The sequence below is a fragment of the Musa acuminata genome, chromosome BXJ2-7, assembly GCF_036884655.1.
Source record: "Musa acuminata AAA Group cultivar baxijiao chromosome BXJ2-7, Cavendish_Baxijiao_AAA, whole genome shotgun sequence".
In the NCBI taxonomy this organism is placed as follows: domain Eukaryota; kingdom Viridiplantae; phylum Streptophyta; class Magnoliopsida; order Zingiberales; family Musaceae; genus Musa; species Musa acuminata.
Genome location: NC_088344.1, coordinates 27,931,694 through 27,946,848, shown reverse-complemented (window position 1 = coordinate 27,946,848; position 15,155 = coordinate 27,931,694). Strand labels below are relative to the sequence as shown.

Here is a 15,155-nt window from a genome sequence, read left to right as displayed (position 1 = left end):
CACAATCTTGTAGGGGCATATTAGGAAGGATATTATTGATAAAACAAATCATGATTAAACTATCATGATCCTCTCAATATTTTGATAATATTTATAATGATTTTAAATCATGAAAATTATTCTAACATATTATCATAATTCTATCAATAATGAGGATCATGATCTTAATGTGATAGCCTATATTATGAAATGATTTAGATGAATATTTTATATTATTATTAATTAAGAAAATTATGTAATTATCATATTTTGTAATATCTCTTTGTGTATATAAATTCACACCCATTATCAATAAAAATTTAAGCTAGTCATTCCTTTAATTTAATATCAATCCATATGTGGATTCTGTATGAAATTCTCATTGCCTCCAATAACAAGGTGGATAGTTGATCGGGTATCGACCATCGATATTTAAGAATCGAAGAAGTTTCAATTGTGAAACTAACGGGAATGTCATGACCTTCATATCATAAATAATAAAACATGTGAGATCTTAGAAAAAATTCACATCACATTTAGCACATTTAACACCTACACAGGACTTGGGCTTTAAACATAGCATATCATAAATTAGATGGTCTAATACAGTAACTATGTCGGCTGAATCATAAATAACTCTCGAAGGCTAGGTTGATAGATATGCGCTCGATCCAACCTAACTTTTGTGGCTTAGGCCTCGAAGCTTTTCCATCGTTAGCTTAAGTGGACTTAGGCACATCTTCGAGTTCTCCCGATTGTTCTCCATAAAAAGAATCCATTCTTCTCATTAAGTCTATGCTCATATTTATTCTTTATATCGATGTCATATGATTTATGTATCCTTCATAATTATAAAAAATTCTTTAAATTGGGTATCATTTAAAAATATAATTAAATAAAAAATTAATTAGTAATAATTACGAACACTCCAATTTCTATTCATATCGTTATATTTTGAATGGTAATAAGTAGGTGTGGAACAGTTGATATTGATGGCCATTCAATCATCAAGGAAGGCGATGGCAGTAATCAATGACCGACAACGTGATCGAATGAGCCCTCCGTTACATGTCTTAGTAGTGTCGGCTAAAACGACATTTTGGTTACATATATTATTTGAACGGTTGGATAGCGTACGCTCGAGGAACCCAAAAGAGGCACTTTAATTTTATCGTGTTCGAGGGGCACAGCAAGAACCAACGAGCTTCTTCTACGGCCTCGATGGTTTACCAATGCCAACTTTTCGTGCCGTGGGGCCCGCGAGTCGAATCTGTCCTCCGTCGAATTAAGACGCTGGTGCTCGTTGCCGTCCACTTTAATCTAAAACAGACGCGCACGAAGCCTGCTCCGTCCACGTGGCGTGGAGGAAACCTTTTCTTCGCTCGGTCGTGTCACAGTTTACTCCCCCTCTAAAGCAACGAACGCGAGAGGGAGAGGGAGAGGGAGAGAGAGAGGGAGGGTGAAGAGGAGGAAGAGCTCGCTAGGGTTTGGCGGGACGAGGAATTGGAGTCTCGGCGGAGACCAGGAGGCGGGATAGGGTCAGGGTTTCGCATCGCTGCTGGATGATTTCCGGCTCAGATGTTCCTCGTTTCCATGCGGAAATCGTTCAAGGACTCCCTCAAAGTCCTCGAAGCTGACATCCAGCACGCCAACTCACTGTAAGTGGACTTATCTGCCACCGGATCCTGCCGTCCCGGTCTTCTTACTAGGAATATGACACGTTGTTGGATCATTGGGTAATATTTGAAACCAAAGTAGCTTCTTTAGGAAATTTCCTATTCTTTTGGAGTGTAATTTGTACGAAGATGTTTTCTGGTTTTCTTTCTGATAGTATTTAGAAAAATCTGCATGCTAATCTTGGTAGTTTTCTTATGAATAGTACTGATTCTTGGTCTGGTGCATTTAATTGTTGATGCCGAAATGTGAGCGGTTCTGCACTACAGGGTAGATTTGAGGTGTTCTATTTTACCCTTCTGTTGAAATCAGAATCTTTGTATCTTTTTTTCGTACACGGTAAGTTTTAGTTGTGCTCCGGATTGAGTCTTCATAATTCAATAGAACGCACTGAATGTAATTGTGCAATGACATTTATCGACTATAAAGTAGCTGCCTTCGTCTGGATATTGAAATTCTGAGTTAATTATTTAGCTGCTGTTGGAAAACACTATTCTAAAACAGTAAAGGAAATGCTCCACCGCTACATGTGAAAGGTGTTTAACGAAGGAGAAGTTAATTCTTAGTTCAACTTTTGCTAATTAAGAGGCTTTCGTTCTGAAGGGAGTAATAATGGCATATCTGTGTGGAGTATTTGTGAGAAAGGATGTACCTTGTGAAGTTTCTTTAGATGATGATGACCAGTAAAGTTTATCTCGATACTTTATTCATATTTAGTTTCATATCATTGCCATGAGTCGTGTTAATTTATTGACCATCATTACTTTCTGATGTCTTATCCATATCTTGTCATGAATTGCACTTGATTAAATGGAACGTTAAGGTGAAAAGTTATTCAATTGTTTGGTTTAGTGCTTAGCACAAGTCTCAATGCTGGTTTAAAGCTTCATTCCTTGCTAGTGTAAGTGCTTTTTTCTTTGTGTGACTTCTAGTTTTCGGGTTTCTGAAAGTTTCTGTGACATTTAGCTTTGTTGTTTCTGGAAGTTCTTATTTCAATATATTTTTGGCTGATCCCAATTTAGTAGAGATCCCAAAGTCAATTTCAACCTCTTAAAAAGAAAATTGGAAATTGGTAATCCAGAAGCTTTTCTTGCTTCTTGTAAAAATAACATTGAGAACTTCATATTCTAATTATTTCTGATTTATTACGATTGTACATCCATTTTAGTTTGTGTCTGTGTTTCGCATGTCATTTCGGATTCTTATATTGTGGTTAATACGAATCTGAAAATCTAATTGCTGGATGTATTTCTCCATGTTGCTTTTATTTATTCTCACTGATTTTTTACTCAACTTTCATTTTCTCGGTGACGAGTGACAAGCTTTCACTTGCATGCATCCTTAGCCTTTGAATTCAAACGATTTATAAATAGCAAAACTACAACCTTCAACATAATTAGGCCCTGGTAAATGAAGTGAATAACAGATGTTCTGTATTTGCTGCTGTCTCCACATTACAACATCTAATGTTTGTTAAGGTGCAGAGCTTCAGATTTTCCAAGGGAATATGATGGTGCTTGTCTTCAGATGCGAATGTCATATAGCCCAGCTGCACACTTATTTCTTTTTCTGGTGCAATGGACAGACTGTAGCCTTGCAGGGGCTCTTGGTCTGCTGAGAGTTCTGATATATAAGGTTGACGTGTCCAGCTTTTAATTTGCCTTGGACCTATATTGGTAATTTTTTCAGTTCTTATTGCCTTGATTTTTCCTCTATCTAGTAACATTTTGCTATGCAGGTTTATGTTGATGGAAAAACCACAATGTCTATCCAAGAAAGGAAAGCAAGTATCAAAGAGTTTTACGGTAAACTTATTAGCTTGTATTAAACTTGATAGTTTCCATCCCGATGGTATGAATATTGTAGCTCTAAATTTTTAAAGGGTTGTTTATGTACAGGGGTGATTTTCCCTTCTTTGATACAACTGCAAAAAGGGATAACTGATATGGAAGATAAAAAGCAAAAATCCATCTGTGTAGAAAGGTATAGGAGAAGAGAAGATGATGACAAGCAGCAACTCTCAGAGATAGATGTTGAGAGAGAGGAAGAGTGTGGTATCTGCATGGAGACGAACAGCAAGGTTGTGTTGCCAAATTGTGGCCATGCTATGTGCATGAGGTGCTACTATGAATGGTATAGTTTCTCCTCTCAGACTGCTTTGGTTATCTCCCATGTATTTCACGAGATATAGGAATGAGTATAAGAAGCATTGTCCAACCTAATCCCTAGAAACTAAATTAAATAATTCCATCACTGGTAATCAAATGCCTTCTTTAAAAGCGTCTAGTTTTTGGGAGACCATATCCATATTCTAGATATATGATGAGTTGTCTATGTAGCTTCCAGTAGTAGTGTTGTATGGTCCCAAATATTTGTGATTGGCTGCATGGTCATTTTCTCTCCAATGGCGAGTAATGAAAGCCATTTCATATTCACATTCTTATATATTTTCTGAAATCTCCAAAGCTAATTTTTTTGTAGACTTTTAATTAGATGATTTATAGAAGATAGATTCAAGATAATGTGATTCTTGTTAATTTATAAAATTAGAAATCAAACTTCTTTACTGTATATGCTCACATTAAATATTATGACTTTTAGATGTGGGGACCTGGTGTTCCTTTCTTTATTAGCAGATTAATTAAACTTATATGCTGATGAAGATAAAATTACATGCTGTTAGACTAGCACCAATAGTTGTGTCATAATCAAATAAATTCTCGTGTCTTCAGAACATATGAAAGTATTCAGTGCATTATATCCTGATAATAATAAATTTTATTCAATTTGCCTTGCACTGATGAGCCAAGTAGGGGTTTTACTTATTTTTATAGATTTGCTCCAATTTATGTGAATGTTTCCTTCAATGATCATAAGAAAAGAGCATAGTGTCAAAAGTTATTGCAGGGACAAAGCACCCACTTTTGTTTCCATGTTTGTGATTAAATCCAGGTAGCCAAACTATCCTTGGGAATATGAAGCAATTCTTTGTTGCTTGGCTTCTGAGATTCAAAGGGTTCTTTCGAGCAAGTTTTTTCCCCATCTCTTATAACTTTTGTCTTACCTCAGCTCCAGATTTAGCTTCAAGGGTGACCATAATTAAGTTTCAGTTGCTGAAGTAGCCCTTCAAATTTTATCTTGACCTTATTTCCTTCCAAGAAAGGTCACTGAATTGATCAGTACTTGTGAGATCTCTCACTGAATCGATCATGGTTTTTCTCTACTAGTGATCCTAAAATAAAAAAGTTGGTTCACTAAATGATATTGTTGCATATTAATAGCAAACTGATTCTATGCAGGCATTCGCGATCACAATCTTGCCCCTTCTGTCGCGATAGCCTTAAGAGGGTAAATCCAAATGACCTATGGATACTAACTGACAGACGCGATGTTGTTGACATGGCAACGGTGGTGAAAGAGAATCTGAGGCGCCTGTTCATGTACATAGAGAAGTTACCACTTGTTATGCCTGATTCTGTTTTGGATGTCTATGATTCTCATGTGAAATGACCTGTCAGAGACACTTTTGCTTATCCACCTGCACCTTGTCGAATTCTTCAGCTGCAAAACCTGTTGGCTAATTCGTCTCATCAGAAGATAGTAACAGATTGCCTCCTTAAGGCTGCTCCAAAGTCTTGAGAGCAGCTCATTTAACTCGAAGGAGATTAATCCCTAACGATATGTATGTAAATCATCTGCAGCCTATTGTATATGTTTATGCGGTTGGTACATATCATGCGCGTATTTTGCTAATCAGTGTATCAACAATGCTTTGCTCATCGATTGGTGTGTTTCCGTTCTCACTCAAAACCTGGATGGTTGTTCAATGATCTCTTTCAATGATGGACATAAAGTGCAGTCACATTATTGAGATTTTAGTTGCGTCTTTGTTAATGTTGCTTCTTCGTTTCCTTTGCAGAAGGATGCTTGCTTCAGTGTCCACAAAAGTAAGCTTTTTTGGCTTCAGTATCTACTTGATTGTTGAGAAGTTTATATATCTCATTATGCAGTGCAGATTTGTTCATACATCTTCCTAGCTGCTCGTCAACAGAAAAAATGAAGATGACTAACCAACCAAAATCTAGTCATTTGTGATTCTAGTTTTGGATACTGGATAGCATGTCCAGTGAAACAAGGAGGCCTTCATTTGTGGTTCAGGAAATTGAAGTCCCTGATGAACTTGGTTAGCAAGTGAGTCAGAAGCATATGCCAACGAAACAAAATGGAAACCGGTGATGCGGAGGAGGAGGGTGGCCATTATCATCCTTTATTGAACTATTGCTCGGTTTAGTGAAGCAAACCCAATTAAATAATGGATGCATCTAAAATGATCTCCTCTATAACCTCAAACAGTTTGTGCTGCCATGTTTTGCTCGAGAATTGCTTATGGAAAGTTGAAGCTGAAACTGACGGAAACCTGCTTTCGGTTTAGCTGTACTAATTATTCATTTGAAGACATGTCAATCATCGCGAGGAACGGCTGCTTGGCTGATGCCTCGACGGTGATTGACGTCAAATTTGTCGCCAAACAAACCAAAAAGGTTCCACGCGGTGAACTTGTTTTGTCCAAAGCCTCGGTGTTAATGACTGATGTCCAAATCATCACTCATTCTTTTTCGTTTTGCTTGACTTTTGGAGTAATATATATATATATATATATATATATATATATATATATATATATATATATATATATATATATATATATATATATGATCACTCTTTATTTAAATTTATTTTTATTATTAATAATTATCATGATCTGAATATTGATATAAAGGGAAAAGAATTATACCATTATATCTTTCCCCTCTTTTTGATAACGACAAAGGGGAATAGAAAATTCCTAACTTGTAATTCTCAAAATAAAAAATGCTAGCTTCCATATTGGAAGTAAAAATTGCTAGCTTATAAATTTTAAGAGATATAACAAAATTACTAGCTTGAACATCTAATAAGAGAAGCAATAATTTACTATCTTGTACATCTAAAAGAGAAGCAAAAACTTGATAGTTTGCACAATTAAAAAAAAAGTAAAAAATTACTAGCTTGCATACTTTAAAGAGAAGTAAAACTCTTATACTTTTCTCATTTTTTATTGATGACAAAGGAGGAGAAGTTATGATCATTTAAAATTTTAATATTTTAGAATATGATGATTTGAAATTATGCAATCATGTATGTAATGATGTGAAAGTTACCGTCATTAAAATTATTTTGACTTGAATTAAAAAAATTATGATTAGAAGGTTATCATTTTTTAAATTTAAATTTATTTTAAAATATCATATAAATAGGGAGAGTTTAGTTAAAACTCCACCATCAATTAGTTGTCATCCTAAAAAACGAGGAGATTGTTGAATCTCGGATTTTGATGATGAAATCAATTGATGAAGTTTTGATTTAATGAGCGTTTAAGTGAAAAAGGACTAACTTCGATCATGGAAAAGCAAATCGATTGAAGTAGGAGAATCAAACGTTAGGCCAGAGAGCATTATGTCAGAAGATTAGACGTTGGGCTGGAGGATTGGTCGATGTGCCAAAAGGACTTTGTGCCATGAGTTTGGGCATTGGGTTAGAAGGATCTAGCATTGTGCTAAGAAGATTGTATGTTGTAGGAGGTCAACATGTCGATGGATCGGGTAATACGTCGAATAAGAGGACGATGAGTTGAAAGTTCTGATGAAGTGTCGAATGAACCAATTATATACCGGACAATATATGATTCATATTTTATAATCATTTGTGTCTTAATCGAAGTAATTTAAGATTTAATTAAGTTAATTTTGGGTGTAACTATGTTGACTTAATTAGGGGTCCATTAGGCCTGAATCAGGATTAAATTGGGCCTATTAGAAGACTAATTCAATGACTTGAAATTCAGCCAAGCGGTGGCACCGCTTGGCCAGGCCGTAGAACCGCTTGAGTTGGAAAGTATGAAATGTATTTTTCCAAAAAACCCAGCGATGGCACCTCTAGAGTCAACGGTGGTACCGCCCAATGTCAGGTAGTGGTACCGCCCATATTGGCAATGGTACCACCCTGATTGGGTGATGGTACCGCCAATACACATGGTGGCAAGTGGTGGTACTGTGTCTAGTGTAATCGGTGGTACCACTAATACCTCGAAAATTTAGGAATTTAAATTTTTTGCTCCATTTCTAAAGTCATTTGGGGTCTATAAATACCCCACTCATTTTTGCTTGGGATAGTAAAAAAAAGATGATAGTAAACAAAAGAGAAGAAAGGAAAAAAAATTCTTAGTGATTTTAAATGTATAAACTCTCTTGAGTTGTTGAGTATCTTCCTCTTTTGTCTTAGAAGTCTTCTAAGAGTGGAGTGAGGTCTTAATATAAAAGTGAGGTGTAAATGTTCTCTTCTAAGCTTATGAAAAAGAGAAAATATTGTAACACTGATTTAGTTGCTTGCTACCTTTACTCGTATTCCAAGTTAAACGTGCTTTTGATACGAACTTGATCAAATATATTTCCGATACGAGCTTGATTGAACAAGTTTTCCATATCATAATTTTTTTTTAAGAAAGTACTAATTCAACCACCACCTTTAGTACTTTCATAATTTTTAAGAAAGCACTATTTCAACCCCCTCCCCCCCCCCCCTCTTTTAGTACTTTTACGGTCCTAATAGATTAGACTTTTAATAGAACCGAAAAACAATATAATCTTATTCCAATATAATATAAATTAGGTTTTTATTTTTTTTCTTCAAAACTTCATAAAATCTTCTCTAATAATATTCAATTGGTTTTTGTCCCAAAGTGATCATAAATTTATCAAAATTCGGATAAAATTAAAAAAAAACATAGTTTCATACTTTTAGATATTAAAATATATAAAAATATCTATTTTAAAGCCTGAAAATAGAAACAATGGTCATTAGGTATTTGTAAGTCATTTGCAAGCTTTCTTGAAAATTTGAGAATTTTTTTAAAGGAATGGAATTTGAGCTACATTACTAATCTGGTGATATTATTTTTTAATACAATTTAAAAAACAGTATACCCACATTCAAAAAAAATAGTGCACCTCATGTTAGATCTGAGTTAAGGTGTTTTTAAATAGGATTCGAAAACAGTGTAATCTCATTCAAAGACAGATATCCAAATTGTTTTGCTTCTTCAAAACTTCAGAAGACGTTCTATAATAATATTGAAGAAATGTTTGTCCTAAAAGATTGTATATTCATCTTAAATTTGGTAAATTTTAAAATTGACATAATTTCATACTTGTACTAACTGAAATAAATTAAAAAATATATATTTTAAAGGCTTAAAAGAAAAAAATAATCATTTAGACATTGAAAAGTTATTTATAAGGTTTATTAAAAAATTTGAAATTTAGAATTAATATTTAACAATTTTTTGTTTATTTAAGGACTTTAATTGTTATTCATATAAAATATAAAATAAAATTATTATATTATCTTTTCTTAATATTTAACATTATGATTTTTATTTTCTTTTTCATAATCTTATAATTTTTATAATACTTTACTTTTAATTTTAAGATTAATTTTGTGTTTAGTTTGTATTTTTGTTAATTTACGATTCATTTGTATTTACTTAAAATGGAAGGAAAATAGGAAAAAGATAAATTAGTGGTTGATTGTATGTTTGTCCAACTAAAAAAAGTAAATATTATTTTGATAAATTAAAAAAAAAAAAAGCCTCAAGTTTCTATTATTTCTTGCTATCACCTCTTTTTTCTTTATTCCTGCATAATGTCCTTTCTTGGTTATCTTTACCATTTTACCCTTGACCTCCATCTCATCATGATCGTCTTCGTCTTATTATGGTCGCCTTTTACCCTCTCACATAGCAAGCCGTTTTTATCGCTTTCTTAGAATCACCCTCATAGTGACATTGTCATTGCATCGACCTCCTCTTTATTCTACCACGACGATGACCCTCGTCGTGATAGCCCCCATATTAATGACCCCCAAGACCTCCTCCTCGACTCCCCGAACTTGTCTTATCTGTACCTCCATCAAGGGAGTTAGGGAAGAGAGGTCTTAGGAGTCTTTTAGATTATTATTGAGAGTTATCACAATGGTGGAGTGGAGCAAAGGTCAACAGCAAAATTATTTTGAGGTTATTCCTGACATCTTGAACACTTTACAATTGTTGAGGAGTTTCCGAGCAATGACCTCGCGGTAAAGGCGATGTTGGATAAAAAAAATGAGATAACGATAGCGGATCGTACAAGCGTAAACTCATCTTTTAAAAAAATAAAAGACATTATGTTGGGAAAAAATATTAGAAATTTAGTTTTTTTTTATAAAAAAAATTCTATTTTTTTCTTAAAAAATAGGAGTTCTCGGAAAATATGAATTTTTCTAGGGAATTTACCCCTATGCATATTTTACCATTGAACCAACGTCCCAAGTAGAAGAGGAATCTTGGAGACGACCTAGAAATATTTTGTGGCTTGTGTTGGAGATCGATGCGACACGGCGCGCGCGCCTAATCCCGTCGCTCTTTTTCGCTCGCTCCCTCCCAGGTAACGCGTGATCTCCTGTCTCGGAGTCGATCTGATTTCATCTCGTTGTCTCTAGGTTTTCGATCGCTACTTTGTGGATCGGGTTGATGAGTGAAGGAGGAATGGCTGATCGTTGTTGGCCATCGATCATTATTTATAGTTCGAATTTTGTCGTAAATAGTTTAGTATCTGATCGGGGATCTCGGGTAGTGATCGGTGTGCGAGGGGAAGCCTGTTTGATTAAGGGCATCTATCAGCATCAAAAGTAGTACACCGTGATTTAGGACTTGGGATGGGTCTGCAATCTTGAGCTCGCTAAACTCCATCTGCTTCGGGGTTTGGTTTTCTTTTGAATCTGTTCTGTAGTTTGATCGGAACTCCTGTTCTTGATTGATGACACCTTCATTTGCGTGCTTTGGACTGAAAGAAACATTGGTACTATCGAGTAAAGCCTGTTACCTGATTAATCGAGAAAAAAAAAAAGTAAAAAGTAAGGAACATATTCAAGGTAATGCAATACACCTTGGCTAATTGCTACCCAAGTTTGATGTGGATTTGATGGGTCCTTTTCTAGCAACTTCCAAATCCACCTCAATACAAATCGTTTGCATTCTTTTCGATGTTTTACACCTACCAAACACAAATAGTCAACACCATTCTTGTTGAACTGCATTTTAATTTATTCTGCTGTGATTAACTTGCTATACTTGAATGTCTAATGCTGGTAGTAAGGAACCTGGTCTTCCTTCAAACTTTTCTTTTGCTCAGTATTTCATGTGATGCCTCCTTCCGACGCCATGCTTTTTGCTGGTATGAAAACGTGCTGTGTGCTTGTTTGTTTAGGTAATGACGGGACTTGCTTGGGAGAGTTCTGGACTCCAAATTTCCTGCACATAACTCAGATGATGGTTCAGTAGCTAGAGAATCCAAAGCTGCTAATTCAGACCAGACGGTTCGCCAACGGTGTTTGAAGGCCTCTTTCTTGATGAGATTCTTCAGATCCATTTTTTCGGTTTTCGAACGACACTCCAACACGGGTTCAGTTGAAAACAAGTCTAGCAATTCCAGAAGCCATGGCTGGGTGACAAGTCTGAATAAGGTCATGACTAGTGGGCCGATGAGGAGACTTCAAGAGCGTATACTATGGACAAGCAGGGCGGACACTTTGAGGTCGACCAGTGATATATGGTTTCTTGGCAAATGTTATAAACTCTCACTTGAGGAGTCATCACATGGTTCTGATGCTCCCAATAGTTATGATGCTTTCCTAGAAGATTTCTTGTCAAGAATTTGGATAACATACCGGAAAGGTTTTGACCCCATTGGTGATTCAAAGTTCACATGTGATGTCAACTGGGGATGTATGATCAGAAGTAGCCAGATGCTTGTTGCTCAGGTATAAATCCAAGTCTTCCTCCTTATTCATCTAAGTTTATACATGTCCCAGTGAAACTAGTGATGTGTGCTTATCTTGTTAATCTAAAATTGCTAACAGGCATTGATCTTTCATCATCTAGGGAGATCTTGGAGGATGCGCTTGCAGAAGGTAAAAGGAATAACCATATATATCCATGATATCTCTGAATGCTTATGATGATTTTCTATTGGTTATGCAGCCACATGATCCTGGGTATATTGAAATTCTTCATCTTTTTGGTGACTCGGAGGCATGTGCTTTTTCAGTGCACAATCTGCTTCAAGCTGGGAGGTGTTATGGTTTGGCTGCTGGATCATGGTTGGGTCCTTATGCTATTTGTCGAACATGGGAAACCCTTGCTCATGCTAACAAAGAGCAAATTGAAAGTGATAAATGCAAAGAAAGCTTGCCCATGGTTCTATATACTGTTTCAGGTGATGAAGATGGGGAGAGAGGTGGAGCTCCAGTTATCTGTATTGAGGTTGCTGCCAGACTATGTTATGATTTTAAAAAGGGGCAATTGAACTGGGCACCTATTCTGTTGTTGGTTCCTTTGGTACTTGGACTAGAAAAGATCAACCCCAGGTAAATCAATCCTCCTAACAATGTTATAGCGAAGCTTTACATTATATGGCAACTTCTATTTCCCATTTCTGTGGACCTAAACTGTGAAAAAGAAAATAAAACAAGCATGCTTAAATGGCAAGTGTTTTGTTTTAGTGAATGGAAATTTAAAGAACTCGTTTTTACATGTATACTAGATAATTGCCTAAATCACCACAAATATGGGAATCTTTGATGAATTTATCAGTTGGTATTCCGATGTGCTATTTAGCATGTCATACTTGGTGCAGGTACATTCCTTTGTTGTGGGAAACATTTACATTTCCACAAAGCCTGGGCATTTTAGGTGGAAGACCTGGGGCCTCTACCTATATTGTTGGCATACAGGACAACAAGGCACTGTACTTGGATCCTCATGAAGGCCAACCGGTATATAAGCTTCCATTAGGAAAATTTTCTATTTGATCATGCATCAGATCACCGATTGACTATTTGTTATCGTACTGAAATTTTAAGTATGCACTGAATAGGCTGTTGATATCAAGAGGGATGATTTGGAAGCTGATAGTTCTTCATATCACTGCAGGTATGTTGTTTCAGCTGCGTAAAGGTTTTAGGTGGCTGACATTGATATATATTTGATGCCTTACCCCTCTCAAGTGGCTTACTTTCATGTTTCAGCACTGTGCGTCATGTGCCACTTGACATGATCGACCCATCGTTGGCCATTGGGTTCTATTGCAGAGATAAAGGTAACTTGTTCTCCCTTTAGAGTTCCATTTTGCAGAAAGTTACAGTCGACTGATTAGTTAACTAATACAGATGATTTCGAAGACTTTTGTTCCCGTGCTTCTAAGCTTGCAGACAAGTCAAACAGGGCACCACTCTTTACTGTTGCCCAGAATCTTCAGCCCGCAAAGCCAGTTCCTTACGATGATCTTTTGGCAGTTGATACCTTTACTGACACTGATGATCCCGTCCATGATGATGAATGGCAGATTTTATGAAGGCCATGTCTTAATGCCATCTGAAATATTAAGTTTTATCATCTTAGGGCAGGCACCAACCTAACCTGGACATCATATGTTTAGAGGAGCCAGAGTGTGCTGGATTTCTTTTCTTTCACTTATTCTTTCTGATTTATTGTCAAGATCCTTGTACATGTAAAAGAAAGATATAATCCCATAACTCAATAATGGATGATAACTTCCACAGGAGTTCCCAACTTTTTGGTGCATCGAAGGATTAGTTTGCTGGAAAAATTAATGTTTGTAGCCTTTTCTGATGGTGATTCTTTTAATTAGATGTTTTATGTTTTAGCAATCTGATGATCGCCGCCTTAACTGATCCTAATGATAAGCCTAATTTCTATTTGAACTGGCAACCTTTGCAAATGTTCTTCTCATTGTTGTATTTGGGAAGTCCCGGATCTGTTGATGTTCGATCTGATCTCTTACTAGTTTGTCCAATGCTAAGCATTTATCCCTCAGATGGGCTGAGATAAGAGAGGACTTGCTGGTTTGAGTAATACTTGTCCAATGCTAAGCATTTGTTGCACAAAAGCTACAAGTGTTTCCTAAAGTTAAACTCTCTCTGAAGCATATCTTGAGGAATATTTTCCTAAAGCTACAAAAAATTGTCTTACATTTGGGTTGACTAGTGCTATTCCAGGACCTCAATTTTTCATTAGGTGAGCATTTGTTCCTTTGATTTCTGTCCGGAAAATTCAAATAAAAGGAAAAGGCTTACAGATAGGATGAGACCTGCTGGTTACTGTCCGGCAAATGTTATACTGATTTTTGTGCAAAAAAGGACAAAATGTAATGAAAATCCTATTAAATCTATCATCTTCCTATGATATAATGCCCAAAAATATGTATAATAGTGATGCAAGGAAAACATATTTACAATTTGTCACTTACTACTTTCATACAGATAATAATAACAACCACTAAATAAGGAGTGCTACTAAATAATGTAATTATATTATAAAGGATGTTTATGCAAGCAGCCAGTATCTAAGTAACATTAAATAGATTGATAACTATAAAAGGGTTGGCTGAAGTTGTGCTTATCTTATAATATAACACCATTATTTCAAAGTAAAGCAAAAAGTCTAACCATGATTTTCTCAAAGGGAATTTGCAAATTGCTCAATAAGGTGAAAAAATAAAAACAGTTCACCAACGTTGTTAAGAGGTAAACAAGGGTCAGTTCAGTTAACTACAACATGAAACAGTTGGTGATATTTTTACCTCAGCGAGCTCTGAGAGACGAGGAGTTGTGAATTCATTTATTGGGGCAGCAAGCTCTGAGATTGGCCAACTTTCCTAGTGAAGCACAAAGTTTCACAGCTTCACTGAACATATAGCCATATAGGTTCAATCAGTGCGACATTAATCACAGTAACATTCAATTTACCTGTGCAAGAACAACAGCAGTTAACTGGAGATTTGGTTCCAAAGTCTGGTACAACCTTGACAATTTTCAATAGCAAGTCTGATTGGGATATCAAAAACACCTTTTTTCACAACAACATATAGTTAGTTGTATTTAAACAATTAACAGAGAAAAACATGTTCTTGATAATATTTTTTTTTCTTGTACCATGTGTTGAAATGAAAGGTGTGACATAACTTTCCGCAGATGCACCTTCCTTTTACAAATTAATTCCATGATCAACATTTGTGGACCTGAACAAATGTCTTAACATTTGGATAGTTGCTCACCGTCCAAACTGCTCTATAATTTGCATCAGGAGTATTTAAAGCTATGGCAGCAGCACGAGTCCCCTCGGCCCCAATCTAAAAATTCCAGTTACAAAATTCGTGTTGCAGTTTATTGTGTAAGATAATTGTGGAAAAGCATTATAAAAGTTTCCTAAACTCTCAGCTCACTGCATCTCCAAAATCCAGCTGAGCTTTCTCAGCAATCTCCCGCAACTTCTCCACTTCCTTCTGCTGCAGTTCCTCATTCCCCATTCGAATGCATCTCGATCCTTCCTCGCAGCTTTCCAAGCTTTC

At 35.9% G+C, this 15,155-nt stretch overlaps 2 protein-coding genes across 12 annotated transcripts; both read left to right on the top strand.

The window, feature by feature from the left end:
* The first annotated feature begins 1,391 nt into the window (after positions 1 to 1,391).
* LOC103973205 (E3 ubiquitin-protein ligase AIRP2) lies at positions 1,392 to 5,531 on the top strand. Of its 2 annotated transcripts, none has more exons than XM_009387704.3 (5): positions 1,392 to 1,637; positions 3,132 to 3,288; positions 3,392 to 3,458; positions 3,552 to 3,786; positions 4,953 to 5,531. In XM_009387704.3, exons 1-5 carry the CDS (start codon positions 1,558 to 1,560, stop codon positions 5,161 to 5,163), a joined length of 750 nt encoding a protein of 249 aa, XP_009385979.1. In that variant the 5' UTR covers positions 1,392 to 1,557; the 3' UTR covers positions 5,164 to 5,531. The 2 variants fall into 2 exon arrangements, with proteins under 2 accessions (XP_009385979.1, XP_009385980.1); XM_009387705.3 differs by having other exon boundaries at positions 1,393 to 1,637; positions 3,138 to 3,288.
* Positions 5,532 to 10,037: 4,506 nt separating this feature from the next.
* Positions 10,038 to 13,369, top strand: LOC135617488 (cysteine protease ATG4B-like). Of its 10 annotated transcripts, XM_065117764.1 has the most exons (9): positions 10,038 to 10,172; positions 10,995 to 11,547; positions 11,669 to 11,697; positions 11,768 to 11,886; positions 12,003 to 12,153; positions 12,423 to 12,561; positions 12,663 to 12,718; positions 12,814 to 12,884; positions 12,955 to 13,369. In XM_065117764.1, the coding sequence occupies exons 2-9, from the start codon at positions 11,137 to 11,139 to the stop codon at positions 13,137 to 13,139; spliced, it is 1,161 nt and encodes a 386-aa protein (XP_064973836.1). In that variant the 5' UTR covers positions 10,038 to 10,172; positions 10,995 to 11,136; the 3' UTR covers positions 13,140 to 13,369. The 10 variants fall into 10 exon arrangements, 7 of the variants coding, with proteins under 7 accessions (XP_064973836.1, XP_064973835.1, XP_064973837.1 ...); XM_065117763.1 differs by having other exon boundaries at positions 11,647 to 11,697; positions 11,768 to 12,153; XM_065117765.1 differs by having other exon boundaries at positions 11,647 to 11,697; positions 11,768 to 12,153; positions 12,649 to 12,718; positions 12,955 to 13,092.
* Positions 13,370 to 15,155: the final 1,786 nt, after the last annotated feature.